Below are 26,629 nucleotides of genomic sequence, written 5' to 3'. Positions count from 1 at the left end.
TATTATTATGGTAATAAAAACCAAATACTTGACTATTATCATTTCCCTAATTATTCCTTAGCCCTTGTCTACTCTTTCACTAATTTCGCCTATTGAAAATATATTGAATTTCAGACACATTAAATGATCTAATTCTGATCTGATCCAATTCCTATAAAATATAACAATTAACAAATTAAAACTTAGTTGCGAATGTCTCTTTTATTCTCCTATAAAATCTGCCACAAATTCAACACTCGAATTGCACTTCATCTGATGGCATCGGTGTGTCAGCAAATTTGTTTGATTCTTGGTAAAATCGTAACTTTGCGCCCTGTCAGGCATTATCCATGCCTTGCATCTGGGTTGGGGTTTGGATTGGCTTTTCGAATTGAAATTGGAATCGGAGTCAGACCCGGGGCTGGGTCGCCAGATCATGCCTCAATTTGGGGCAATGTGTGTTGTCTTACTTGGCAGGGGCAGAAACCCGGTGAGGAATTTCTGGCTGCGACCATAAATTGCCTGCGAATGTGTCAAGCGAATGGCACAAAATTTTCCAAACAAATTCACTGAAATGTTCTTTTGACACTGTCAAAAGCAGCCCCGACAACCTCCCCCCGGAAACGCCCATAATTTATATGATCACGCTTTTCCGAGAGGCGCGCGCTCGTTGACGGAAGCGCACGAATTGCCATGGCAAATCGTACAAATTGTACAAACAAAAGCTAATACATTGGAAAACTGGCAAACTTGAAATAATCAAATGATGAGCCGAGCAAGCAATCTATCGTAGATCGCACAATTCTCGACCTTGAGGCCTTATTAAGTCGTAACTTCCAGGTTGCTAAGGATAAGCAGCCACTAATGATGAGACATTGATCATGCTTAGCATGGCTTTGAGTTATGATTAAAATAAAACTGATTAAATGATTGCTGAGGTATCTGAATTCCAGAGAAAATAAAAGTAAGTACATAGTTAATATAGAAACATAAACAGAAACGAAAACAGCAATCTTTCATTCAAAACTCATAGTTTGATATACACAAAAGACAGAAAAATTGTAACTACAGGCAGGGACAAATATAAACCTCTCCACCTTTGTTGTACTTCAAAATTTATTCCGGACTTAGTCGACCGACAATGCTGTTTGCATTCTGGAGGAACGTGGTGAAGGAGCATCATCTCGAGCAGATATCGCCCATCTGGAAGGATTTGAATGCAACATTCGTGACGTAGGAGGGGGGGAAATAGTGCATATATATGTTGATATAATAATAAATGGTATTCTTTTCCCCAAATAGTGTCCTCAGCTGGAGCTGGCTCATCTACTCCATTGCCTTGCTGGTGATCTCCGTGTGCTGCTATTATGCATACCGTGAACGCTGCCGCCGGACGGAGACCATGCGACGTCGTCGAGTGATTCAGCATGCCGAGAATCGGTATGAAAATAGACTACTTTCCACTTACCATTTAAATTTAATTAATTTTCTTATTAATTTCTTACTCCTATGTTCTTAGACCTCCTCAAAAGCGTCGGCCGAATGCTGCCTATCGCGATCACCAGATCTATCGCTTTATCATCCTGAGCGTTGCCAAATACATGAAGAATCCGGAGGTCATTCGTCCTTTCATCGATCACATGGAAAAGCTTTATCCTCTCAGGCATTCTCTGGCCGATCAGCAGCAAATGGACGAGCTCTCGCCGAATGTAAACGATCCAGAGCCAAGCGTCGGCGAGGATTGAGGGCTCAGAGATTCAATATCAAAGATATATCAGCTCCCATCGAAATTACTGTTACAACATAATCGAAAAATGACCCAGCGTTTAGGTAATAATATCAGAAGTTAATTTTTTTATAGATACAAAAATTTGGTAAACTAAACCAATAGGAATAAACTTTTGCACCAAATTCCAACTTTTTGAAATTGTAAATAATTAAAGATTATATAATAATTCTAATGACTAATTACAAAATAAAGCAATTGTAATAATTAAACGCGATAATAATAAATAAAATAATAGCATTTTAACAGGTTGAGATGTTGGGGTAATTAATTCATCGGTGTATGCATGAGCAAATTCCTGTTAGTTCATGAGTGAATTTTATGAGTTAGTTAAAAGATGAATTTATCGTTCAATTCTTAGGATTTATGAGTGGTTGGGATAATTTATAAATGAACTAATGGGTCCGAATTCATCAAAAAGTTCACTTTTTAATATTTGTACATTTTTTCATTTATTTTTTTTTTTAAATGAACTAAATATTAAATGATAAATTTGTAACACATTTTCTGAAAAGGTATCACATTAAATATCTTTTATTTTTATGATCTTATTTTTTCTGTGAACAAAATAAAATAGTAAAACAAAAAAACTTTTAAATCCCCAATAATAATTAGTTTAACCCTGGGAAAATGTACATAAACTAATTGTTTTAGCCAGGCTTTCAGCCTGAGCACTCCCAGTGCATGCGCAGTGGCGGGACTCTTGGCGGCGGTGCCTAAAAATATGCAGTGCTATTTTTACCTGCCACAAATATAAACAAACTCGGATGCCATGTGCGTCGCAGAGCTTTCAGCTGGCGGCTGAGCTTGGCCCGAAAAGTAGGCGAAAGCTTGCGCTCTTTCCTGTTGCTTGTTGTTGCGGCTTTCCAGCTAAAAAGGGGCGCTCTCTCAGGCTCTCGGGCTCTCTCTCTGTTGGCCAAGTTCTCGGGGCGTTAGCAGCAGCAAAGAAAATGTGGGAAAAGCGGAAAAGCAGTTGCCAGTTAGACAGTGAGCGCGTCGCACCTACGCACGCATCGGAAGAATCAGCGGTTGTTGTTGTTGGAAACGGTGGAAGTCCACAAACACACACACACACTCAGACTTTAACACACAACACAAGCACACACACCCACGGCAAAGACAATTTTCCGCTGGCCAAATAAACTAAAGAAGAAAAGGAAAAATAAAAGTTTGTTCAGCCCCCGTTTTTCTTTGCTGTTGTTTGTTTGGCTTTGTCCCACAAACAATTAAAAAAAAAAGGAAAATGGAGCGAAATCAATTAAACCGTGCAAATTACCAGCGAGACTCTAATTGAAAAATCAAGGCACACACCTGCGCACATGTGTCTGTGAGAGGTCCTGTGCGTGTATCCGTGTAGCCGTGTATCCGTGTGTCTCTGTATGCGTGTTGAAGGCTAAGCAGAAGCAGCAGCAGCAGCAGCAGCCGCGGAAAAGCCAACAAGTAAAAGCGAGCTCCGAGAGTTGCATGTGTCCCGGAAAATTGGAAAAGCGACGCGTCGCCAGCACGTGTGCGTGGAAAGCCTTGGAAATTGTTTGACCGCAAAAATATAAAAAAAAAATACAAAACAATACGTACACTCGCAACGTGAAATCATAAATTAAAATATATATCTTTCCTCCGCGCCGCAAAGCCCCGCAAAATTATCTTATCAAAAACCGAATCCATTTAAATTTACAATAAACCACACACCCACCAAATGCATGCATTAAAATATTATTTGATTGATTTATTACCTGGGCAAAAAGACCAGCTTATCGAGCCGAAAAAGAGCTGACTTAGCCGCTGGATATATAGTTAAGACCCCACATTTATCTAGATATCTTATAGTTCTTGCCTGTTGCAGCCAAAGGGACAGACAGACAGACAAGCAAAGTGATAAAGACAAAGTGTTCAAGACAAAATGTAATAAATATTATTAAATGTATACAACAGTAAAAACCCAATAAATAATTAACTTAAATAAATAACGCTAAACTGGAGCTCGGAGCAATGTCAAGGGAAAGGACACGCAAGGATGTCCCGTCTAAGGTGAGTAGCTCTTAATTTCCAATCCTACCTCAACACAAAAAAGAAAAGGAAAACAGTGCAAATAAAATAAAATAAATAGAAAGAAAGAAGAAACAAAGGGGAAGGAGTGACAGCGAAAGAGCGAAGCAAAACATAAACAACCCCGAAAAAAGAGCGAAACACAAGAAATAATGTTAGAGGGAAAAGTGCTGGGTAACACTGCGGAAAACCATGAAAATTGAAATATATATTGGAGAAATATTGATAAATATATTTATAAATATTTCCTAAGCTTTCTAATAATATTTATTCCAAGATTTTAACTTAGTTTATTATATATTTTTGATAGATCCCCCGAATTAAATACTTCATAGAGTATTTATAGAACCATTTTAATAAAAGATATGAAATTTATTGGTATATATATAAAATGCTATAGAAATCTTTTAACTAATTAAATATACTTTCCATATTTTTTGCTAATTAATTGCATTTTTCCCTCGTTTCTAAAGTTGATCAGATTTTTCCGAGTGCTTTCTTTGCTGCTCTTCTCCCAAAAGAAAATGCTGTGCTGATTTTCTCTTCTCCGCCATGTCCTGCTCTTGCAAATTGATGTAGAGATACGAAAATAGGCGAAGTTGAGCAACAAAAAAAAAGAAAATAGAAAGGACGAAAAGTAAAGAATTTGGTGGAAAAGCTCAATGCAAAGAACGGGATTAGCCAAAGCCAAAGACTTTGCGCAAATACTGAAAAGCTCGAGCTCAGCGCATCATTTTCCACGCAAATTTCGTTTTGCGAAAATTTCAATTTATGTGTAGCATACAGGATTTGCAGGACATGTATATATGTGTGTGTGAGTGTGAGCCTGCTGCATATGTATCCTGTATCTCGGTCACACATTGTGCGATATTCTTTTTTTTTTCATTTATTGACTTGGCCATTTTATAGGCAATTTGTCCTTTGGCTGCCGTCGATAGCTGGTGCTCTGTCATAAAATTGCGCGCCAAGCGAGAGCGCAAAGCGAATCCTTATCCTTATCGGCAAGGACCCAGCTCCGGCAACGGTCTGCCACCGCCGCCAAGCTGTTTATTTTGTCGTAAATTTGCCTTCAAGGACGCGACGACACCGCACACTCTCAACCTCCCAGGGAAATACCGCCCCTAACCGTCGCTCACATGGCCATTTTATCGATCACACAATGGGAAATTTCACACGTTGTGTTTTCCCAAAAGGTCTGCGAATTGATAGGGGATATTATAGTGGTTAATTGGGTCTTAATAGTGGGTTTGTTAATATTATTAACCTATTTTATAGTATTCAAACCTATATTTACACACTTCTATTTTTTATTTTCTACTAAAGAATCAAGTATTTTCCATTCTTGTTATTGTTGAATTTATGTAACTTAAAATCTATCATGAAAATCTTCAAATATATGATTTTAAGAAAGTTTGTGTTTATTGTTCGTGAGATTATTTGGATTCATCGTGAAATTAATTTCGAAAAGTTCAATACTTTATAAAACCTTCTTATCTTAAACAACTTTTACCGCTAACAAATAATATAGTACTTAATTAAGAAATATCTCAGACCTACAATTACAAATTTATTAGGACATATAATGTATTACAAAACTAAAGCCTTGTCCTTGAGCCTTATTTATTCCATATGATAAAAGAAACAAGTATTTTAATAATTATTTTGGGTAACTCAAAATTTGCATACAGAAGTCTTTAGTACTTCCATTACCCCTTCTATTTAATTATAGATCTAATTATTTTAATACATCCCTTGTAACCATTTTCCTTTTGCGACCACTGTAATGTAAAATCCATTCCCATTCTTTGACTTGGTTTTCGTCTTTAATTACGTGTGCTGCAATTGGCAACTTCAAGGTCGTTGGCGTCTTTTGCATAATTAAGGGTTTGGCCCACTGCCTCTGTTCTTTGTAGCAGCTAAAAAGCGAGTGGCTTTTGTTCTGGTTTGCTGAATAATGCAATTGACGCGGACGTGTGTGGGCGCGCTGACACAGTTGCCATTTTTCACACATGACCGGAGGGGGGGACGGGAAGAGGGACGGATTGCCAGGAGCAACATGCAACACATTCGCCGCATGTCCGGCACTTGAGTGCAATTTTCCTTGCATACTCCAAGGCTGCCGCTTGCCGGGTTCTAATTTACATGCCAAATGGCTCGCTGCTCGTCTCGTCTCGGTTTCCAGCATTTATGAGTCCGTGACGTGTGACTCTTGGCCATCATGGGATGGGAGGGGAACGCTTTGGTCTGCCACGGCTTTGTCTTTCGGGCCACGTATTCAATTAGTCCAATGGAGAGAGAGAGTAAAGTGTTGCAGCTGCTGCCGGCCACACATTTGCATGCATAGGAAAGAAAGTCAAAGGATTTGAAGTCCTTGAACTAAATCCAACGGTTAAATGTTAAAGGATTGTCTGGAAATTTGATTTTTGGGTATTTATTTTGGGTATTTCTTTAAGAATTCTGGTTAAGGAATTTTGTAAACATATTTAAACAATGTCTTTGCAAATGATTCTTAATTGTTAGTCTTATTAAGTATTCTATCTCTATAAAATATTGAAAAATCCTATAAAATATTCTTTTAAACGAAAAAAAAGTCCCAGATATTTCTTCTAGTTATAATTCTAGTTCTAATTCTAATCTTCTAATTCTTCTAATCACTTAAATTGTTTGTATTCTCTGGGACATTTTAAAGAAAACAAACCTTTTCCTTCATAATTCCCCCCCTTAAAAACTCTGCAAAAATATAGTAATAATAATTTTGAAATATTCAAGTTAATATCTTTCTTGATTTATGACCGCAACGTGTCTGCATTTTTCGCATTTGTGGCACCCACAAAAAACAGATATTTTGGAAAGAGTGAGAGTGAAAGTGAAAATGGATTTTTTGGCGGCTTGTGCGTTTGACAACAAATAACAAGTAAAAGAGCCAAACAGAAAAAAAAAAAACAAACAAGAAAAAACATCAGATAAAGCAAACAAAAAAGCGTTGCTATATTTAAATGTCTGAAAATAACAACAACAAATTAAACGAAATATATTTATATAGAAATAATTGCTTGATAGCGACCAGTAGATGCTCTTATAATTAATAAGAAATAAATATATTACCAAAGATAACATATTATTTTCTTGTAATATCTTAAGAGGCATATTTTATTGACTTTCTTCTTTGCTGTTACATTTTCACTAATCAATCACTTATACCCCAAAACTATCACTTTTTTTTCTTAAAGAAAAACAACATTTAGCCAAATGAAAAGAAAACATTTCAGCCCAAAGGCGAGGAAGAAAAACAAAACAAAAAGCTGGTCGATGGCCGGCCTAAATGGACACACACACACCCACACACCCTAAATTCTCCAACACACCCTAAATATTCCGCCGCCTAAATTTTCTTTCCCTCCCCCTTGAATTTTTCCAACCAAACTCAGGGTTTTTCCTTTCACCTCCTTCTTGAGGCAAATCGCAACTTTCTGTTTGGCGGTCGGTTATTTCTTGTTTTTTTTTTCCTAATTAGTTGTGCCCGCCTTGATTTATATATTTATGATGGGCGTGGCACTGGGCTAGTGCCAACTAATTGCTGGGTAAAAAGGACCTCCTAGGCTTGGCTTATACCGATTTCGAGTCCTCGAGTATTGTGGCAGCTGCTGTGCACAAATTGGTTAAATGTCAAACCTTGATCGCTACTTCCGTCTAAATCGGACACCAGACTTGGCAGCTCTTTTAGCTTCAGTTTTGCACATTGAGCCAATAAATTGCAAATGAAATACAAGTAGCAAAGCGACAGCTAAACCTTATGCTCACGGAGAGAAATATATCTGTTTTATAAATTAAATACTAGAAACAAGAGAGAAATATATAAGATAGTTTGTAAGAAAATAAAAATAATGTATTTAAGGGTTCCAGAAAGGGTCTTGACTTTACACAACATATATAATATCATATGTTAACTATTACAAATTACTTTTTTCTTTACTTTTTAAGACTATAATATTATACACTGATTAGATAAGATAAAACCTTCATTTAATTCATTGTAAAACAACAGAGATTATAACTAAATTATAAATAACTAAGCAATTATTCAATTTTTTCATATTTATTGTTGGTTTAGGAATATTTAATTATAATTATGTATAAGGAATGAAAGGTAGAGCTATCAAATTTGGTACTTACATTCTTATAGGTCTAATATCATATTGTATTATGTATTAATTTTTCATGACGTACACTATCGTCCAAGCAAAGTATAAACAATGGAAATAGAATATTTACAAAGTTATATTATTAATAAACAATGTAACTATGAGAACGTGTTCCTAAAATAAAAAAATTATGGTACAAATCAGCAATGTTATAAAGCCTATCTTTATTATAATTTAACTTATACAGGCTAGGGTAGATATCGCTTTACCTGCTTCTCAAATTATAGATCTATGCTATAAGGAATCCTCCCCATTCCCTGGTTTACTTTCTATTGAAAAAAAAAAATTTTTAATCAACCAAGTTAATTATATATTTTCCTCTTTCCTCCCGTTTTTTTAGAGTGTGCATTGAAACCGTATCGTCATGATGCCACTATTTCAAACCCCCCGCAGCTTGCCATTGGCTTTATCCATTTCCCTTTGGCTTATCAATCAGACAGCAAATAACAGCAACAAATAAACAAGTTGCAGGCATTTAAAAGGACGACGGCAACAACAATAGTGGCAGCAGCGTGGATGACAAATTGATGCATTGCCGTATTGATTGCTCCACTGGCTTTGCGCCACTGCCACTGCCACAATGGACGCCTTGGCTGAATGTCAAGTCGCAGCATTGAAACGAATTTCGTGTTGTTGCTGCCGTTTCATTCTCTCGATTTTTTTATTGATCGATTGTTCGGCATTTGATTGTGTGTGAGGGTGTGCTTGCATGTGTGTGTGTGTGTGTGTGTGCCGGTTTCAGGAGCCAATACAAATGTCCTTACCGCCGAGTGCCGCAAGTCTTATTTATTACGCATACGTCACGTTGCCAAGGGGAGTGTGTTAAACAGAGAAGGGCGGCCGCCCATGACTGTGACCTTGCCAATTGCAAACATCTGCAGAAAAATAAAACCTTGCATTTGCTATAACATTTGAGTTTTTTTCCGCTAGATACTTATGACATTCAAGACATTCAAAAACTTGGGTCCAAGGGAGGAAATCTGAATTAGCAAAATTCTGAGGGGAATAAAACAATATTAAAACTAAACAAGAGCGCTCGCTATTTGTCCTTGGCCCCGCCCACCACATCCTTCCTTCTGTGCGCCCCATTTAGCCCCCCGCGCAAACGCAAAATTGGCCCAAATAAAAGCATTGCGTATACGACATGTGATACGGCATTTCACAAATGCGGTTTATGGCCATAACAGCGGGTAGCACGTGAATTTAAGTTGGCCCAATCACGCACCCCCCGCCAGCATTTAGTGGGTTCCCATTTCGAGGACGAAAATATTCAAGGCATTTCGTAGGGAAATTGGATTTTTTTATGACCTTTCTTCTTAGGCGAAGTTTTGTATTTGGGTTTATTTTAGTTTTTTGTTATTTGGTTGAGGTTTACTAGGAATGGAATTAACTGGTCTGTCGAAGGGAATTTTTAGAGTATTGGATTTTTAAGAACCCTTTTCTTAGATATTTTTACACTAATTCAAAGTAGGCTTGAGTAATAAACTGAGGGAAAGAGCGGTTGTTACCTTATTGTTTAATAAATCATTAGGGAATTCTTAAACTCTTAAAATGTATTAAAAATTAGCCCACAAAATGTCGCATAAATAGAAAAACAATTATTTACTCTTCTAAAAATTGCTTTTCAAATTTTTAGATTCATTTTTAAAGATTTAAAAATCCTATTCCCTAAGCCTATATTCCGGGTTTTGCAGTATAAGGATACATTTTCAAAAGCAAAAGGTTATAACCTTTTTTCAAATTATAATTCAGAAAAGTTACAAATCAATACAAGAATCCATGATTGTATATTTTCTCATTTAATCCCCGATAAAATCAATCAAAAACATCGTTCGTTTACCTATTATTCTCTCTGATTTGTATATATTTTCCCTTAACTTTTTACCCTTGCAAATAAACTATCAAATTTCCTGTTCCTGTGATAGAAACTGTTGCATTTTGAAGTGAAAGTTTGCTGCCTCTTTAATTGCATTTCGCCTGCGGGCATTATTTTTTTGGGGGGGTTGACGAAAAAGTTTGTGACCAAAAGTTTTGCTCTGTGGCAAAGCAACAGGCTGCAGGAGCCAAGAGCCAGGAGCAAAGACTGCGAAAGTCCTTAAGCCACTGAGTGACAGGAGCTGCCAAGCGTGGCCAAGGACGAAAATGTGCAGCCATATGCGACATTTGACATGCGTAGGCATAAATTATGCACTGGACGAAACAGGTGGCCATGTAAACAGACTGAATTAAACATGGCAGAGCGCAGTGAGAAATAATAAGACAATACAAAAAGCTGGAGGCAGGCATCGCACCAAGGTGAGGTCATGCTTATGTAAAGCCCAGCAGCAGCCACGTGGATGGCGACGAAAACGACGACGATGATGATGACGACGTGGCGCTGGCGCCCATCCACAGCAGCCTTGTCGCCATCACAGCCACCGCAGTGCCCACCACCCATCCGGCATCCAGCATCCAGCGAGGGGCTGCCATCGGCTAACGTCATCAAAAGAGTATCCTTCTTGGGCCTGCAGCTCTTGCCTTGGCCTTTGCGACGGTGTTTCGCAATTTGTTTCAAACAAATGTGCCCCTCGAAAAGTTTATTTATAGCGCCACGAGGGAGAATGAAAGAGACTGGCCTGGCCTGGCCTGGCACATCCTTCTCCATTCTCACCCAGCCACCTGGCCACCATGGCATTTGGTTACGATTTTACGGCACTTCTCTGCAGGATACCGTGACACATTCGATGGGTATCCGTTTCTGTTTGCGTATCCTTTCGGTCTGGCAGGATGGGAAAGGAGTTCTGCGGGTGTATGTTTTTGTGGTCGCATTGTAAACACGCATGGGATACATATTTTATGGGCTCTAACGCCGGGAAATCTACAAAACAAGAATGGGGAATAGAGGTCAACAACAAAAAGTTGAGTGCAAACATACAGTGCGTTTCGGGGGTGTAATTATAATAAATAATATTATGGTTAAAAAAAATAATAGTTGGTAGAGGGATTAAAGTATAATTTCTGGCTAAACATTTAAATGTTTTATAAGCTTTGCAGGATATATCTAACTTTGTTGGAAAATTGTCACTTATTTAAGTAATAAATTTTATAACCAACTTTTTAAAACAAGAAGAGGCAATTTATGGAAGCTTTAAATGTTTTATAAATGTTTTAAGCAAGAAAGATGAACAGGAACATTTTTTAAAACCATTTTAAGCCAAACTATGAGTAAGGCTTTGTATTAGAAATAGTCTTATAGGAGGGAGATGTATTTATTTATGGAACCTAAATATATTAAACAATTTTTAAAGTTATTTTTAAAAAATTAATCATGATTTTTATGAGTCATTTTTATATTACCCACTTTCTTTCGCTACTCGGATAAATATTTTTACATTTTCCTTTTTAATTACATTAATTGTAACTTTAAAATTGTATAAACCACGACATTTGCTTAACGAATTATGTTTAAGGTCAGCGAGATTTAATTATTTGTCAACTTGTATTAAAGAAAAGTCGCTAACATCGCTTTTTAAACTAATATTTATCTTTGTATTAAAATCAACTATGCTTCCCTAATAGTTCTATTATTATAAGATGATGAGTACTTAGTCTCTGAATTAGGAGTTCATATTTTTTTGTCCTTCTTAAACCCCCAACTTCTGCAGTTCGAATTGTAACCAAAAAAGGATACCCTTAAGGCAAAAAAGAAAGCAGGCCCTGAAAAGCAGGCCACATATTATTTTTAATTATGGCACGCGCTTAATGAGCGGCGCTGCGTCCCAGTGGCAATCAAAATCTCATCAGCTTGTTAGCGTATTTTGTTTTATCCCCTCGAAGAACAATGAAAATATTTACATAATTAATCACCGGACTGTGCTCATTGATTGTCCCGCCAAGAAGCCAGAGCTCCGGGTTCGCTGAACCCCACATTTCTCCGGATTCGAGTCCATATTCAGTACTCATTAAGGACGACGACTACGATGAGGACAGTTCCGGCTAAGTTGCCAGCAATAACAGTTATTTCAGCGTAATTGCTGTTGGCCAGAGTCGAGTGGCTTTTGGATTGTTTGTCGGCCAGGAAGTCTCATTTGGCCAAATCACCGCTCTCCCCCATCAGCTGCAGTTGCTTACGTAATGATTGACAATCAGGTGTGATGGAGATTGAGCACCAGAGTGCAGTGCAGTGCAACTCATTGATATTTATCACCTGGCGGCGACCAGTGGCTAAATGTCGAACGCAGAGCGTTCCGCCGCAGCTTGCTTGCCCCGTTATCGTTAATTAAATTACCAAGTTGAGCGACTGGCGTAAATGACAAACTTGTTACCTCACACAACGACCCTTGCCCCTTGCCCCTTTTGGCACCGGGTACACCCCCCGCCGCTGCCTAATGGCATTTGATAATGGTGTTTGTGTTTGTGTTTGTGTCTGCGTTGGAAAATGGCACAATGACGTAGTAAACGCTGCTGACGGAGGCTGCGAATCATAAATCGGTGTTGGCACATTAGTTGGGGTAGCTAAAATGGGTGTTGATATATGTTTAAATAATAAGTAAGGAATATTTTTCATTAAATTAAATAGCAATTTAATTTTGAGACAGCTTAAAAATATGAATGGAATGAAAGAATAACTTAACAGCTAAGTCAATGCAAAATTATTCAAAATATACAAGAATAAAATAATGTTCATTTCATATTTTTATAAATTAAAAATATGTTAAGTTCATTGCTAATATAATTTATTAAATTAAATTATAATATTTAGTTATAATATGAAATTATTAATTAGTTTCTACTCAACTTCATTTGGTAAATAAGAAAATTAGGAAAAAGGCTTAAAAAATTTATAAATGTATAAATGATTATAATATATAGATGACAATAAGAATCATACAATTAAATACCTTGACCATATTTTCCAAAATAAAAGCGTATATAGAATATAATAAAATAATGATGAAAACCAAACCAGGATTAAGGAATAACTATAAATAAAAAACTCTACGACTTCCCAGGACTTTAATTTTTAAATCAGTTTTAAAAATAATATTTTGAAGCTGAAATACTACCCTTTAAACTTAAGCAAAAACAATATTTTAAAAATAATCCAAGTTATAGACAAAAGCCAGCACAAAAGTCATCACAGCAGACCCCTTTCGATCTATAAATAACCAGAAACTGAAACTAAAAATAGTTGAATTGACAACAGCGACTCGAATGAGAGCTTTAAAAATAGATAGAGTGGGCGTGATCGATGAGGAGGGTCCGCAAAAAGCGCCCAGGAAGGGAGACCCTTGAGATTTTTTAACAGTTCCCAGGCTCTCGAGGGACAGACGCAGTTTGAGCAGCCGGCCAGTGACAGCGATGGCTCTCAAACTGTGTCAAGTGGCACGGCAAAGTGGGTCATTGCAGGCGGGAATTGTGGGTGGGTGGTCACGGGTCGGCTTTGGGTGGCTGTTCAGCTTTGGTTGACTTTTCCACAGCGGGCAAGTGACGGGCCCAGGGATAAGCACGCTTATGTAAAGCGTTTGTGCAGCTAAAAGGCTTTTTCCGCCATCCTGCGAGCCTGCCGTATGTGGGATAATTTATTGATTGGCTCAAGATGTTAGACTCTGCAAACTATTTATAAAGCACGCAGCAGGCATTCAATGGCTTCCCCTTTTTCCCCTCTTCCAGATGCGCACAATTAGCTTAAAACGACAGCGGGAAAACTTGGAAAACTAAGGGCAATGCACAGAAGGAATCAGCAGGAGCAGGAGCAAGGACAGCCAGAATTTACAAGCTAAAGGATAATCACAATCACCAAGCAGCGAACACAAAAAACCCAACACCAACAAACCGAACTATTAACGAAATATATTTTAAACTTAACTGTAGCACATCGGAAGCCTTACAAACAAGAACAACAAAACCATTTGTGCTGTGCTTTTATTATAGTAAAGAAAAATATAAACAAACACGATAGAAACACCAAGAACAACCGTGAACGAACCCGAGAGAACCGCGTAATTATTACAAATTAAAAACTAATAATAATAATCATTATTCTTCCACTTGAGAGTTTGAAATGCGTACATTTTTAAATCGATATTTAAACTAGTAGCATATTATTATTAACAGAAAACGAAGATATATAATACCAAATAACCGTTTAACGTTCATTAAAAGTTTAGCGAAAAAGAGCGTTGTGAATTTAACTAGAAGCAGTCGAAGGCGAAACGGTTTACGATCCTCTCTCTCTCTCTCAACTTTGAGCAAATTGTACGCAATTAGTAGCATTTTAAACGTAAGATTTTAATCCTAACAAAATTTTTAAACGAGCTTCAAACCCAGAGACACACACACAAGCGAAAACACACGAGGAAAAGTAATAGGAAAAACCCCGAATACAGAAAACACACACGGCAGGACCTTATCCTTAACCTTAACCACGGCGCCAGGAGTGTGTGTAACAATCAAATGCTTGGCGCAGCGCCAGAAAGTAGGCAGCACCGCGAACAGCCCGAAAAGTAGGCAGTAGAAAATTTATACAAATTTGGCGCCAGGCGAAAAAAAGCACAGAGAGCACACAGCGCCAAGGACTCCGACGACCTTCGCGTGTGCAGGCGCCGTTGCACAATAAAGGACGCCACTCACTCTCACACACACACATACCAACGAGCGCTCGCGTCACCCAGACGGGAACACACACACACCTAGAGGCCGACACCGACCGAGACACACTGAGGAAACACATACAAACACAAACATAGGACACACACAGGACAATTGCATGGGCAGCCGCCATGACCGGAAGTAAAGTACGGTCACGTCCACGTCCACTGGCCTTTGCATAACAATCAGCCCGCGAAGGAGCACCCCGCTCACCCCGCTCAAAACGGAACGAAAGGGGCGAGAAAGGATACGCCAAAGGAGCAGGTGATATAGCAGAAGGCCATCAGGATACATTAGGAGGGGGGAATATAGCCCCCATTCGGCACAGGAGCGCCACTTTCACACGCCCACCTGCCCGCAAAAATGCAGGAAATGAGCTACCTGCAGGATAATTCCAAGCTGGAGGCCCTCACCAAGGCGGTGCTCATATCCATACTGGGCGTGGCCATTGTCCTGTCCAACCTCCTCATCATCGCCACCTATGCCAACTTCAAGGGTACGTTACACGCTAAATAATCACGGTTTCATTCTCTCAACAGGATCTTCTTGCGCGTAGGTTTGGTCACGTTTTCTTACAACCAAAAATATCATTATCTTAACTTTCCATCAATTTATTAAATTATTATCATGTAACATTTTTAATTTATGAAAATTGTATGCCATATGTGAATGTAAAAAAGGAATGAAGTAGATTGCAGACATGATTTTTTTAAATTTAGAATAGAAGACATGAACAACCTCCGATTATTTGTAGTCCCCCAAAAAGTTTTAGTTATAGGTATATTTATCAAAATCAGATTGATTTTCTTAGATGTATATTTATTTTTATAATAAGTTTTATGTTTAATTTAAATTTATTACTTTAATCCTTGAAGTAATTTGAAGCTCTCAGCAAATGTATAATATAAACTGAGTTCTATTGATTTCTCCTGATCTTCAAAGAGGCTTTAAATAAAATAGAATATCCCTAGTAAATTATAATATTCCTTATTGTTTTCCTTATTTTTTTTTTTAGAACATTAAACATATTTATTAAAATGGTTTTGTGCCCACAGGTCCCACAGAGGTGATCAATTACTACCTGCTGTCACTGGCCATTGCCGATCTGCTCTGCGGACTTCTGGTGGTGCCCTTCTCCGTGTATCCCGCCCTCACCGGAGAATGGATGTACGGCGATATTGTGTGCCGATTCACCGGTTACCTGGAGGTCACTCTGTGGGCGGTGTCCGTCTACACCTTCATGTGGATCTCGGTGGATCGGTATTTGGCAGTGCGTAAGCCTCTTCGCTATGAAACGGTGCAGACGAAGACGCGGTAAGGAGGAAAACTATTATTTAAAATATTATTTTTTGGGATATAAAATTATACACAAATACACAATCTTTAATTGCATATTTTTATATTATATTCTATCCCTAAAACAGCTGCCAGTGCTGGATGGTGTTCACCTGGATATCGGCGGCCCTGCTGTGCTGCCCCCCAATTTTGGGCTACTCGAAACCGATCGAGAATAATGTGACGCACATCTGCATGCTGGACTGGGGGAATATGGCGGCCTATACGGTCACGTTGGCGATATTAGTCTTAGGTCCCAGCCTCATTTCGATCGTACACAACTACGGCTACATCTTTGTTATGATGCGTAAGATTAGGTCCGGCGAGCCAATTCACGATAAAGAATATGCAACTGCTCTGGCTGAAAATTTATCGAACCCTAGTCATATGATGTCATTCGCATTAGTCTTTGCATTCTGGGTGTCCTGGCTGCCATGGATCTCGTTGCGTCTGTATGAGGTGGTCACGGGCGACGTTATCCAAAGTACTCTTATCAATTTCGCCGTCGTCTGGATCGGCATATTGAATTCGTTTTGGAAAATTCTGATCATGACCAGTATGTCGCCGCAATTCCGTATCGCTTTGAGAGTATTTTGCTTAACCATTTGTTGTAAGACTAAGGGCCGTTTGCAAGCAGAGCTAATCGGGTTGGACCCAGATGACTAGAGTTAGATTTAGATTTTCATTATCCCCAATTAAATGATTGCCCTCCTATCCACAATCCTTCCTAGTCCTAGTCCTAGTCCTAGTCCTAGTCCTAGTCCTTCCTATTGCAAACCGTAATCCGAAATCCGCAATCCGCAATCCGTAATCCGCAAGATCCCGCAAAAGTAATAAAATTGGTTGTAATTGCATTGAGCCATTTCCCAGACTCTCTCTCTTTGCCATATAGTTGCATATTTACGGCCCGGTTGGCGCTACGCACCACCACAAACCACTAAAAAACGCAGAAACTCAACAAAAACAAATTAAAATATACAAATATAACTTGCAATGTTATATTAATCATACAGCAACCACACAGAGACACCACACAGCCACTCAGAAACACACTCACACGCCGAAAGACATATTCATATTTCTAGACTAATAAGCTAAGCTAAGAGTTTTTAGCGCATCCGATTATGATTGATTGATTGCATTGATTGACGATTATTATTGTGTATTTATGAGCTTACCACGTATATATAAATACTTGTACTTAAATATAGCTATAACTTGTACGCATAATTCTGATCGTAGACAAGAGACAATTCACAGCAAATCCGACAGCCGATAGATGCAGCTGCATTTCCGTTTCCGGTTATACAAAAATGAAATCATATATGCTATTTAAACTAAACCTAGAAACTTGACAACTTGTTAGCATGACAACTTAAAAGTATAAACCTTTTTCAAAGTCCATATTAAGTAGCATTTAGAATTTTACAAAACAAATCGCGTGTAGAGTTTATTAAACAATTTGCCAAACTTGACGACGGGCCGGAAATCGGAAATGGGAAATCGCTATTCAAAATTCAAAAACTTCAATCTTCGCACGCTTCGCGACTTTCGAACGAAGGAGATCCTAAGATCCTATAAATAAAATATAACCAAAGCGATCAAACCGAAAACAAATAACATTTCCAGTAGTTCTTAGCCATAAATAATAAGAATTAATTAACTTGGGCGGGCAATGGAGTGGCGGAACTCATAATCTAGGCTAGTGTCAAGTTTCAAGATCGTGCTTAAAACGGTTGCAACAGGGCGTATTTGGCCGCGCACCTGAACGCCTCCATCTGGCCGGGTTCCCAACAGACTGTTGCAATTTTGCCTAGTTCCCTTAGTGGGTCGAATTCAGTTTCCCAGGCTCAGCCAGCGGGGTGTCCAGGTGCCAGGTGCCAGGTAAAGACATTGTTAATATCCTAACCGCCAAATACGAAAGAAAATTGTGACGAGAGTATGTTAAATCGAAATGCCGATAACGAAACATTGTGTATATTTTGTTGTTGTACATTATTTCATTGACGCGATCTTTTGTACATTTTAGTTATAGTTTAAAATGTTAATTTACACACCAAAGCAAAATGTTATTGATTTGTAAGTGTAAGGAAATTGTTAGAGCCGTACAAGCAGCTGGAAAGGGCGTTCGGCGAAAATATAAACCAATAAGCGCAGTAAATAAATGCAAAAGATGATGAATACAAAGATGCGGGTGTTTTATATTGACTTGGTGAAATAATTGGAAGAATGATTGTTAGCAATCTTTTTAGATTTGGATTTCAATACAATTTTTCCTTACTTTATTTTCATTTAGGCGAAATAAAATTCAATTTTAAATTTTGTTCTTCCGAAGTTGGAATTCTCTTCTTTAAATTTAAATTACCCGCATCAAAGCTCCTTTCTGCTCACATCGATAGTAAGTTTATCGATATTTAAACATCGCTTTTCCCTTTTTTCAGCAGTGTGACCAGCTACGGCGAAATTAAGTAATTCTTTCCAAATTCAACTCGACCACTCTTAAAATTCAATTCCCTTTCGATGAAATTAAGCAATTCTTACTAAATTCAACGCGACCACTCTTAAAATTCATGTGTTTATCAACAATAAGCTGTTTTAACTCTTTTTTTTTATAAAAAGCAACACAACACAATCTATGTGAAATGAACATCCGAAACAACGATCCCGGCGCCGTTCAATACGGAAACTTTATGAACTATTATCAATTCAATTCGGCCTCGGAGCGGGTTAAACTTTTGCCTGACAAGGATATATGGCTGCCACCTGTGGAGGATGACCAGGAAACCCCCGAAAATAGTCCCTACGTGGTGCTAGATGTGGGATGCAATTCAGGCGTTTTCACCCAACTCCTATACAAACACTTGGAGCAGCTACTGCAGCGTCCTGTGACAATAATTGGCGTCGATATAGACGAACGTCTCATCGAACGTGCTCTGGCGGAGAACGAATACAATACTTATATCAGCTACAATTGCCTGGATGTCTTAAATGAGACTGCCTTTGCCTCCATAACGAGGTACCTAAACGCCATACGACGGAAAAAGTTTGATGCTGTTTGCTGCTACTCCATAACCATGTGGATTCACCTGAATCACCATGATCAGGGTCTTCAATTGTTTCTGGAGAAGCTTTCGGACATAGCTGAACTCTTGGTGGTAGAGCCGCAACCCTGGAAGTGCTATCAAACTGCTGTAAGACGAATGAAGAGAGCGGGTGATGGTTTTCCGCTCTTCCCGCAACTTAAATGGCGCTCCGACGTGGAATTGCAGATCCAGAATTACCTAGAAAAGACACTGGGTCGCCGGAAGACTTTCGAATCCACGCCAACCAAATGGCAGCGAAGGATATGCTTTTACAGATGATAGGAAATCCTCCTTTTGATATTATTAAAACATTAAACATGTAAAGTAACAAAATTCATATTGTAGGCACACAGTGGATGAAGTCTAATCAACATTGAGCTTCCTGAATGAGCCCTCGATGCCAAAGAGTCCCTCGAAATCGATGGGCTTCCCCGGACGCAGACTCTCATCTGTGCCGTAGTTGGCGTTTTCTTTAAAGAAATCACTGTACGCGTCCAACTTCTTCTCCCAATCGGCGACTATTTCCGGTACTGTTCCATTCTCGCCTCCATACTCCTTGGGCAGATATTTCAACGGAATCTGCTCCGTGAGCAGATCCATTTTGTTGCCATGGACATAGAGGCGGGACTGCATCTTCTTGGACATCATGGGCTTGAACATATTGAAGAGCTGCTCGAAGCCGGCAATGGTGTTAATAAAGTGCTGGGCCTTCAGGCGCAGCGGCAGAGCCTCTTCCGAAAAGACGGTAAACTTCTTGGCCATCGAGGGCGTCATCTGGAACATGTGTGCCGCCGTAGCTCCCTTCATGTCCATAATAAAGACCACACCATGGACGTTTGCGTAATCGTCTTCAAAAATGGCAATCTCTTGCATTGCCTGGGCCACCATCATGCACTCCAGCATGTGATACTTCTCTACGGGGCACAGGCCCATGCGCCACATAGCAATGCGGGGTCCATTACCATTCAAAGGAGTTGGTAGGTAGATGATAGCCCTGTTTGTGCGATAAATTATTGGGAGATTTCAGTGGAATTTACTTACATATAAGAAAAAATATTATCGGTTTTAAGATAAAATATTCAAGATATTTCTTCAGATAACACAAATGGAATGAAATTAGCCACAATCTTTGATCCGTATAGTTACCCCGTTTGATGAATTTCCCGGAACTTGCCCTCCGTCGTGCTAGTCACGGTGAAGTACTCCGGATACTTGGTACGTAGCGTATAGAACTTGTCCAGCTTCGACTTCGCGCGCTCCAGGCTGAACTTGCACCCACGAAGGAAAGCTACGAGGAACTGATCGTCCATACGCGGATTCAGATGCGGCTGCTGCTCAATCCAGGTCTTAAAGGCCTGTAGATCAGCCTCCAGACGGGTGGGATCCTCTTTTAGCTGCTCGTTAGCCGCTTTTTGCAGCTCCGGCGTGAGTGGGCGAATTTGAGGTGCCATTTCTCAAACTGTTTTTCTTTAAGACGAATTGCGAGTGGACTATTCAACGTTTCTTGGGGCACTACTTGCCACCCAATCTACGTTCTATTGATGGTCGAATTATATGACGCGTTATCAAAATGCCTGATAAGTGCCCGATTGGGCTGTCATAAACTAAACAAAGACAAACATTGTGCGAAATGCCTCGATAACAGGAGAATTTCGTAAGAAAGCTTCTAAATAGCCACCAATTGCGGATTCCCCTTCTTATCGAACGTCCATGGATTTTGAATACAAATTAACAGCTTTATTGAATCTACTTCTGGAAGGGATAGTAATCCAGTCCAGAGTTGTAGTTGTACTTCTTCTTCTGCGTTCTCTTCGCGGCCTCCACTATCTCCTTCACGTCCTTGCGGTAGGCGGGCGGCAACATCTCCTCGTGCAGTGTGCACTTATGCTCTTCGGGCTCCTGCACCTTGAACACGTACCGGCGGATGATGTCTATGTCGCGGCCAAACTCTTCTTTCAAGTCAGCGATCTGCGTGGGCGCCGTGTCGAAGGCGATGGTGAAGTGGGCGCCTTCGCGGTGAACCACGCCGTGTTCGCTGACTTTGTGGGGCAGGGCACGCGTTCCGAGATTCTCCAGCTTCCGAATGATGCCGCCCTTGTCCAGAATGGCCTCTGCGGTGCGCCGGATCACGGATATCAGCTCCGGCTGCCGGCAAATAAAAGATTTTGGTCAGGTTTTATGTAATCCTCGGTTGGTCCGCATGAGACAACTCACGCGGGGCAATTGACGCAGCACCAGTGCCAGTTCGTAGGTAGGCATTGTCACTAGTTGATTTTTTCGGCTAGTAATTATTTAATTTTAATATTTAAAGCCTTTTATTTGTCGGTTTTAATTGAATAAAACTAAGCAAAACAATTTGTTGATTCGATCCAGAAACTAACAGCTGTTTTCTAGAGAAACGAAAACCAACTTTTATTCGATAGTATCGTTATATCCTGAAAGCCGGCACAAGGTACAAATATTTCAATAAATATGTATAAAATAATATTTTCAATAAATAAATAGATTGTTTTCCTAAATAGTAATAGAAATAAAAAATTACATAATTTATAATAAGCATTTATAAAGTTTATTTCTATAACTATTTAGGAAAACAATCTATTTATTTATTGAATATATTATTTTGTTTATATATTTTTTTAAATATAATAAATTTGTAATTAATTTTAGCAAAAACCAAGATAAAATGTTTATAAGGGCTTAGAGAGGATTGGGTTCTTTTGGTGTTTTGCAATTATTTGAAAAAATAAAAACACTTGTTTCCCTTTTTCAAAATATATTTGTCCCATCGCGATATTTCGCAAACTACCGAAGAGCCGCTCTAACATCGATACCTTCATCGATATTTCGTAGGCTATTGAGTTTTTACACGATACTATCGGTGCGGTTGTGCCTACCTCTAGCCAATAGAGGTGCAAAAACATCCAAATTAAGGAGACATCGATGTTTTGCAGCCGAATCATTGATGTTTTTAAGAATTTCAATATATATTAAATTATTGAAAATCAAACTTAGAGTTGTATTTCAAATAAAAAATGCAATTTGCATCGTAAAACAAGCTTAGAAAACTGATAACTGAGATCATTTCTTATAAAGGTCTTAAACATTATATAAAATATTGTGATTTTATTGTTAAACAATAGTGTATTTACTATGTCGGTGTTATGCTGTTTTATTTATATTTTTTTAAAATAATTTATAATTTATTACTTAATATTTAAAATAATTTATAAATAAAAAATCTTTGGTTTGCTTCTTCTCTGAATGGTGAAGCCACAGAAACATCGATAGTCAAAAATAATCGATGACTAAAAGAATTCGAAAAGCATCGATGCATCGATTTTGTCATCGATGGTCTTGCACCCCTAGTAGCCAAACTGTTTTTTTATGCCGAAGGAGAAGAAGCAACGAGCGGATAGATTTCGTCTTTTTCGTTTGCCAAAAGGAGAAACAAATGCTTGCGTTGTGTGAGTGCGGGTGTATATTCGAATATTGTTGTGTGTGTTTGCGCAAATGTCGCCAGAATTATGACGCATACCAAAGTGCAGGCGCTTGATAAAACAACAACAAATGAGCAAGGAAATTAACTTGCAGTTCGTATTAACAACACAAAAAAAAAGAAACGGTGGAAAGGAGGCAAAAGAGTGAAAAAAGAAGCGGAAAAGTGCGTGCACTCGGCAATTGTGTTTACTTGTGTGTATGTGTATGTGTGAGTGCCTGTGTGATGTTGTGTGCGAAATTATGTAAATACAACAATAGTTGCAATTCCAATTGTCCTCTCTTCTTTTTCTGAATTATGAAATGCAAGTTGCACTCTCAACTGAAGTTGCCAACTCTCTATTTTGCATTTCCCTCTCTCTCTCTCCCTCTCTTTGCGCCGCCGCTGCAGCAGAAATACCAGTGCATACAATTTTCCATAATTGCTTTTTTCTTAAAACTACTACGTTAAGTTTAATAACAATTTCCTCGTTTGGTTAGTTAAATTCTTGTAAATTGCTTTCTACCTGGCGCTGTCGGCGGCCGTCTCTGCCAACGTCGGCGTTGCTGCACTGACACGTCTGCATTCACTCAATTTTTTTTGTTGGTTTTACATGCTTTCTTACCTGCCCAACCACCAAACAAAAAAAAAAAAAAGACTGCCGAATTGCTCTCTTTTCATAGAAAATTAAACATCGCGTCGCGCAACGCTGAAACCAACAGAAACCGAAATGAAAACGAAAAAGCAACTATCAAATTAATTAACCTTTGCGGGAAATACATAAAAAACCAGCTAACAGCAACAACAGCAGCAGAAATTCTCATCTTTTACTCTTCCTTCCTTTGCCTTCCCCCTTTCGGTGTTCCTCTTTGGATTATATTATCTCTTCATCGTTCTTTGGATTATTATTATAACAACAACATCAACAACAACAGTGGCAAGCGGAACAAGCAGAAGCAGCAGCAGCATCAAACTGGCCGAATCGGAAAGCGCAGCGCAAAACTCCAACATGAGTTGGGGTACCGAGATATGGGTGAGTTTTTGTTTTTCTCGAAAGAGAAATGTTATCTCTATAGTTTTCGTTTCCTGAGGAGCTAAGCTGAGATTAATAGAATTTTATTGACTTAACAGAACCCGAAAATTATATACTTCCTATTAAAAACAACAAAATTATTAGGGAAAGCGTTGGTTTCGTTTTTAAATTAATAAAACTATATTTTAGTGTTTCAAAATTAAGTACATTTTCGTAGTATTTTATTACATTTTGGTTCTTTAAGAGGTTTCTAGAAAGGTTCGATAATGTTAAAGAGGCAAATGTTACTCCTTTTTACCTAAAATAAGCGAAACTTCTAAAAAATCCTGCGTTTTATCCCTAAAGAATTTAATAGAATACTTTTCCTAATTTGTTACTTAACAAATAAAATTGTTGTTATTAATCACGATATAATTTTAGATTAATTTTATTAACCCATTAAATTGTTCACCTACTACCTCCTTGGATCTTTGGAATCTTTAACCCTATTTCCAGTTGGGAAAATCACTATATTTTCTAATTAGATATCCAATCCGAGTTAGCTTATCCATGTCAATTAATTATTTCAATGTCATCGGTAGTTAACCAAAAGAAAATCCACACAAATGCTCTCAAGCAGTGAGAAATTTACAAATTGCTTCCCATAAGCCAAAGTGCAGGCAAATGTTTTAAGAACGCGCGCTTATAGGCCTCCCTCTCTTTCCCTCATTCTCGCCATCTCGCTTCCACCTCGGGCTAAGCTGGAACTTGAAACTTTATAAAGGAAAAAAATAAAACTGGTTTTGCGGGTTTTATGTAAATCGCTGCCATATGAGCACGACCAGCGTGCGCCCCAAAGCAATATAGTATATATTTCTCGGATATTTCTCGCTCGCCGCTGCTGTTTTTGTTTTCTTAGTTGTTTTTCTGTTCTGTGTTTCTCGGAGGCTCCACATTCCACTTCAAACCATCGAGCTCCAAAGTTTTTCAGTACCATGTCCGAAGTTATTATTATTATTTAGTTTTTCCTCTGTTGGTAGTCGAATTTGGTATACATAATTTCTAGGATATTGGCTTCAAAATAATATAAAAGATGACATAAATTAATTAATTTGTACATACAATAAATAGTGTTAGAAGTTTCTTAGAATTATTTCATACAAACAATTAAATTTCTAATTAATACAAATATTTTGATAGCGAAAAACATATTTTGTTGCATTAATACACTAATATTTAGTTAAATACTTTATAAACTATTTGGAATTGTATACTGGATACTTGATATCACTTCTTACTGTACCAAAAACAGACTTTTTTGCCATAATCTCCACACAACTGATGAGATTCCCCATTTATTGGCTTGAACAGCTGTTTCCAGTATGGTTTCAGTTCCCTTGGTTAATGGCCAGGGCGTTGGCACGCCCAACCAGAGCTTACCTGTATTTCCAGGGATTTGAAATGGGAAAAAAAGAACTGCATAATGCGAAATTTTAGCTGACCTCAGCTGCTTTTTCCCCACGCTTCAGCTCGATCTAGTTATTTTTTTGCTGATTTCAATTCAATTCGGATATCGATGGATTTTATGCCTTCCGCATTTTGGGGGTAGTTTTCATTCAGAGCCGAAAAATCCACAGACAGCAGCCGGCACACCCTCGAAGTGTGTCTGTCCTGGTAGTGTGTGTGTGTAGGTGTGTTTGTTAGTGTGTGTGTAAGCGGAAAATTTGCCTCGGGAGCAGCAGAGGAGGTTCCGTGATGTCAGGACCAAAATTGCACGTCTAGACAGCGTTTTGCAACCTATTTGTTATACCATTTTCCCCTTTTTTTCCCACAGTTTTCACTATTATGTTTTCGGAGATTTTCCTGCTAGTGTCTGCTGTTAGTTTTAAGCTTCGAAGGCTTACCAAGTGTTTGTCTAGGGGATTTGCATAGAGTTCAAAAAGAGTAAAGAGTCTGAAAAAAACTAATAATAAATTCGGCAGTGAGTTGAGCAGACTATAAAGTAAATAAAAGTCAAGTAATAGAAATATGTTGCCACCAAAACCAGGCCAAACTATGTACGTTGCTATTTAAATATTTAGTAAAATGCATAAACATTAAAATAATGAAATAAAAAGCACGATAAATATGCCACAAAATAGATTTATTTCTGTGGAAAATATCAGAAAATTACCTTTGTAATTTTCATACATATAAATAGATACAAATAAAAATTAAAGAAAACAGCAACAAGGTTAAACTTAATGCCTAGATTTTGGGTATACAAAGATAAGCGAAAAGTTTCCAAGAAAATAATATAAATTTAATAAACACATCTGAATTATAATTTATAAACTATAAAACGGAATGGAAATTAGATCAAAAACCAAATTAGATCAAAAACCAGTTTTTATGTATGCCACAATTAAATAGTACTTTTAAGAGCTAAAACAAATTGCAAAATGATTAATTTTCTTGCAAGAACTTCATAAAAAAATATTTCCAAGAAAATAAACAAATTCTTCTCATGCTTTATGGCCAATTCAACATTGTTAGAGTGTTTTTTTTTTCCTTTATTCTTGGCTTCACGACTTTGTTTAGTGATTCATGATAGAGGTAAAAATCAGGTTTTCCTACGGATTTTTTTTTTTTGCAGACTCAATCACGTCGTATTGTTCGCTTACCGAAAATCGGTAGCAACCGGACAATATACAAATATACAATATAATGCCCATAACTGTGTCTCTGACATTTACATAAATGATTTGCACGCCACAGAAATACTCGATAGGCCACTTAACCCGCCTCTTTCGGTGGCCCAAAGAAAGTGTAACCAGAAAGATTTCGGTTAATTGAATTTGTGCATGGAAAGCGAAGCGGACGTCGTCGCCTCTCGATGAAATTAAAAAGAAAAAAAATATATATAAAAATCATAATAATAATAATGTACATTTTTAATGCAAAAATCATAGACCCCCGTCAGTTTCTTGGCTAATACCAACGTCGATCGAGCGCGTGGCTAAGCGGGTCAATTGCGGGGCCTGTGTAAGCCGGCCATCAAGCAAGCGCCAGTCTCGGGTAATACGAAAAAAAAAATAT

General features: G+C 38.3%; 6 protein-coding genes across 61 annotated transcripts in view; 4 read left to right on the top strand and 2 right to left on the bottom strand.

Annotated features, from left to right (window-relative positions):
* The first annotated feature begins 957 nt into the window (after positions 1-957).
* On the top strand, positions 958-1,890 carry LOC110190251 (uncharacterized). Its single transcript, XM_020960615.2, has 3 exons — positions 958-1,212; positions 1,282-1,419; positions 1,499-1,890. Exons 1-3 carry the CDS (start codon positions 1,121-1,123, stop codon positions 1,722-1,724), a joined length of 456 nt encoding a protein of 151 aa, XP_020816274.1. The 5' UTR covers positions 958-1,120; the 3' UTR covers positions 1,725-1,890.
* A 603-nt stretch (positions 1,891-2,493) lies between these two features.
* DopEcR (G-protein coupled receptor DopEcR) lies at positions 2,494-18,165 on the top strand. 12 transcript variants are annotated; one of them, XM_086833553.1, is made up of 5 exons: positions 2,494-2,584; positions 3,609-3,793; positions 13,666-15,139; positions 15,699-15,957; positions 16,068-18,165. In XM_086833553.1, exons 3-5 carry the CDS (start codon positions 15,007-15,009, stop codon positions 16,642-16,644), a joined length of 969 nt encoding a protein of 322 aa, XP_086689679.1. In that variant the 5' UTR covers positions 2,494-2,584; positions 3,609-3,793; positions 13,666-15,006; the 3' UTR covers positions 16,645-18,165. The 12 variants fall into 12 exon arrangements, with proteins under 12 accessions (XP_086689679.1, XP_086689673.1, XP_086689676.1 ...); XM_086833547.1 differs by lacking the exon at positions 2,494-2,584 and adding an exon at positions 2,677-3,205; XM_086833550.1 differs by lacking the exon at positions 2,494-2,584 and adding an exon at positions 2,697-2,933.
* Positions 18,166-18,473: 308 nt separating this feature from the next.
* LOC110189985 (alpha-tocopherol transfer protein-like) lies at positions 18,474-20,601 on the bottom strand. The gene is made up of 2 exons (XM_020960274.2): positions 20,208-20,601; positions 18,474-20,055 (listed from the first exon to the last, which is right to left on the bottom strand). The coding sequence occupies exons 1-2, from the start codon at positions 20,510-20,512 to the stop codon at positions 19,425-19,427; spliced, it is 936 nt and encodes a 311-aa protein (XP_020815933.1). The 5' UTR covers positions 20,513-20,601; the 3' UTR covers positions 18,474-19,424.
* Positions 18,621-19,394, top strand: LOC110189986 (putative RNA methyltransferase CG11342). Its single transcript, XM_020960275.2, has one exon. The coding sequence runs from the start codon at positions 18,621-18,623 to the stop codon at positions 19,338-19,340; it is 720 nt and encodes a 239-aa protein (XP_020815934.1). The 3' UTR covers positions 19,341-19,394.
* A 175-nt stretch (positions 20,602-20,776) lies between the features above and the next one.
* mRpS6 (mitochondrial ribosomal protein S6) lies at positions 20,777-21,498 on the bottom strand. Its single transcript, XM_020960610.2, has 2 exons — positions 21,276-21,498; positions 20,777-21,206 (listed from the first exon to the last, which is right to left on the bottom strand). Exons 1-2 carry the CDS (start codon positions 21,318-21,320, stop codon positions 20,808-20,810), a joined length of 444 nt encoding a protein of 147 aa, XP_020816269.2. The 5' UTR covers positions 21,321-21,498; the 3' UTR covers positions 20,777-20,807.
* Positions 21,499-22,405: 907 nt separating this feature from the next.
* The window catches only part of Cip4 (formin-binding protein 1-like Cip4), a 37,332-nt gene continuing 33,108 nt past the window's right edge, over positions 22,406-26,629 (top strand). For 16 of the 45 annotated variants that reach the window (XM_020960283.2, XM_086833523.1, XM_086833513.1 and 13 more), the window contains exons 1-2: positions 22,406-22,528; positions 23,475-23,572. In XM_020960283.2, coding sequence (XP_020815942.2) covers positions 22,516-22,528; positions 23,475-23,572 — 111 coding nt within the window. In that variant the 5' untranslated portion in view covers positions 22,406-22,515. Of the gene's footprint in view, positions 22,726-23,196; positions 23,573-26,629 lie in introns of all 45 variants that reach the window. The other 29 variants (XM_086833545.1, XM_086833536.1, XM_086833543.1 and 26 more) reach the window with 4 other exon arrangements.

The sequence above is a fragment of the Drosophila serrata genome, unplaced genomic scaffold, assembly GCF_035046125.1.
Source record: "Drosophila serrata isolate PLE 108 unplaced genomic scaffold, ASM3504612v1 contig_272, whole genome shotgun sequence".
Lineage (NCBI taxonomy): Eukaryota > Metazoa > Arthropoda > Insecta > Diptera > Drosophilidae > Drosophila > Drosophila serrata.
This window is presented reverse-complemented; position numbering and strand designations above follow the sequence as displayed.

Coding starts and splice junctions, on each gene's coding strand:
- LOC110189986 (XM_020960275.2), top strand. CDS start 18,621: ATGAACATCCGAAACAACGATCCCGGCGCCGTTCAATACGGAAACTTT.
- LOC110189985 (XM_020960274.2), bottom strand. CDS start 20,512: ATGGCACCTCAAATTCGCCCACTCACGCCGGAGCTGCAAAAAGCGGCT. Junction 20,056..20,207: donor CGGGAAATTCATCAAACGGG/GTAACTATACGG, acceptor TCGCACAAACAG/GGCTATCATCTACCTACCAA.
- mRpS6 (XM_020960610.2), bottom strand. CDS start 21,320: ATGCCTACCTACGAACTGGCACTGGTGCTGCGTCAATTGCCCCGC. Junction 21,207..21,275: donor TGCTGCGTCAATTGCCCCGC/GTGAGTTGTCTC, acceptor ATTTGCCGGCAG/CCGGAGCTGATATCCGTGAT.
- LOC110190251 (XM_020960615.2), top strand. CDS start 1,121: ATGCTGTTTGCATTCTGGAGGAACGTGGTGAAGGAGCATCATCTCGAG. Junction 1,213..1,281: donor TTGAATGCAACATTCGTGAC/GTAGGAGGGGGG, acceptor TTCCCCAAATAG/TGTCCTCAGCTGGAGCTGGC. Junction 1,420..1,498: donor ATTCAGCATGCCGAGAATCG/GTATGAAAATAG, acceptor CTATGTTCTTAG/ACCTCCTCAAAAGCGTCGGC.
- DopEcR (XM_086833553.1), top strand. CDS start 15,007: ATGCAGGAAATGAGCTACCTGCAGGATAATTCCAAGCTGGAGGCCCTC. Junction 15,140..15,698: donor CACCTATGCCAACTTCAAGG/GTACGTTACACG, acceptor TTGTGCCCACAG/GTCCCACAGAGGTGATCAAT. Junction 15,958..16,067: donor ACGGTGCAGACGAAGACGCG/GTAAGGAGGAAA, acceptor TCCCTAAAACAG/CTGCCAGTGCTGGATGGTGT.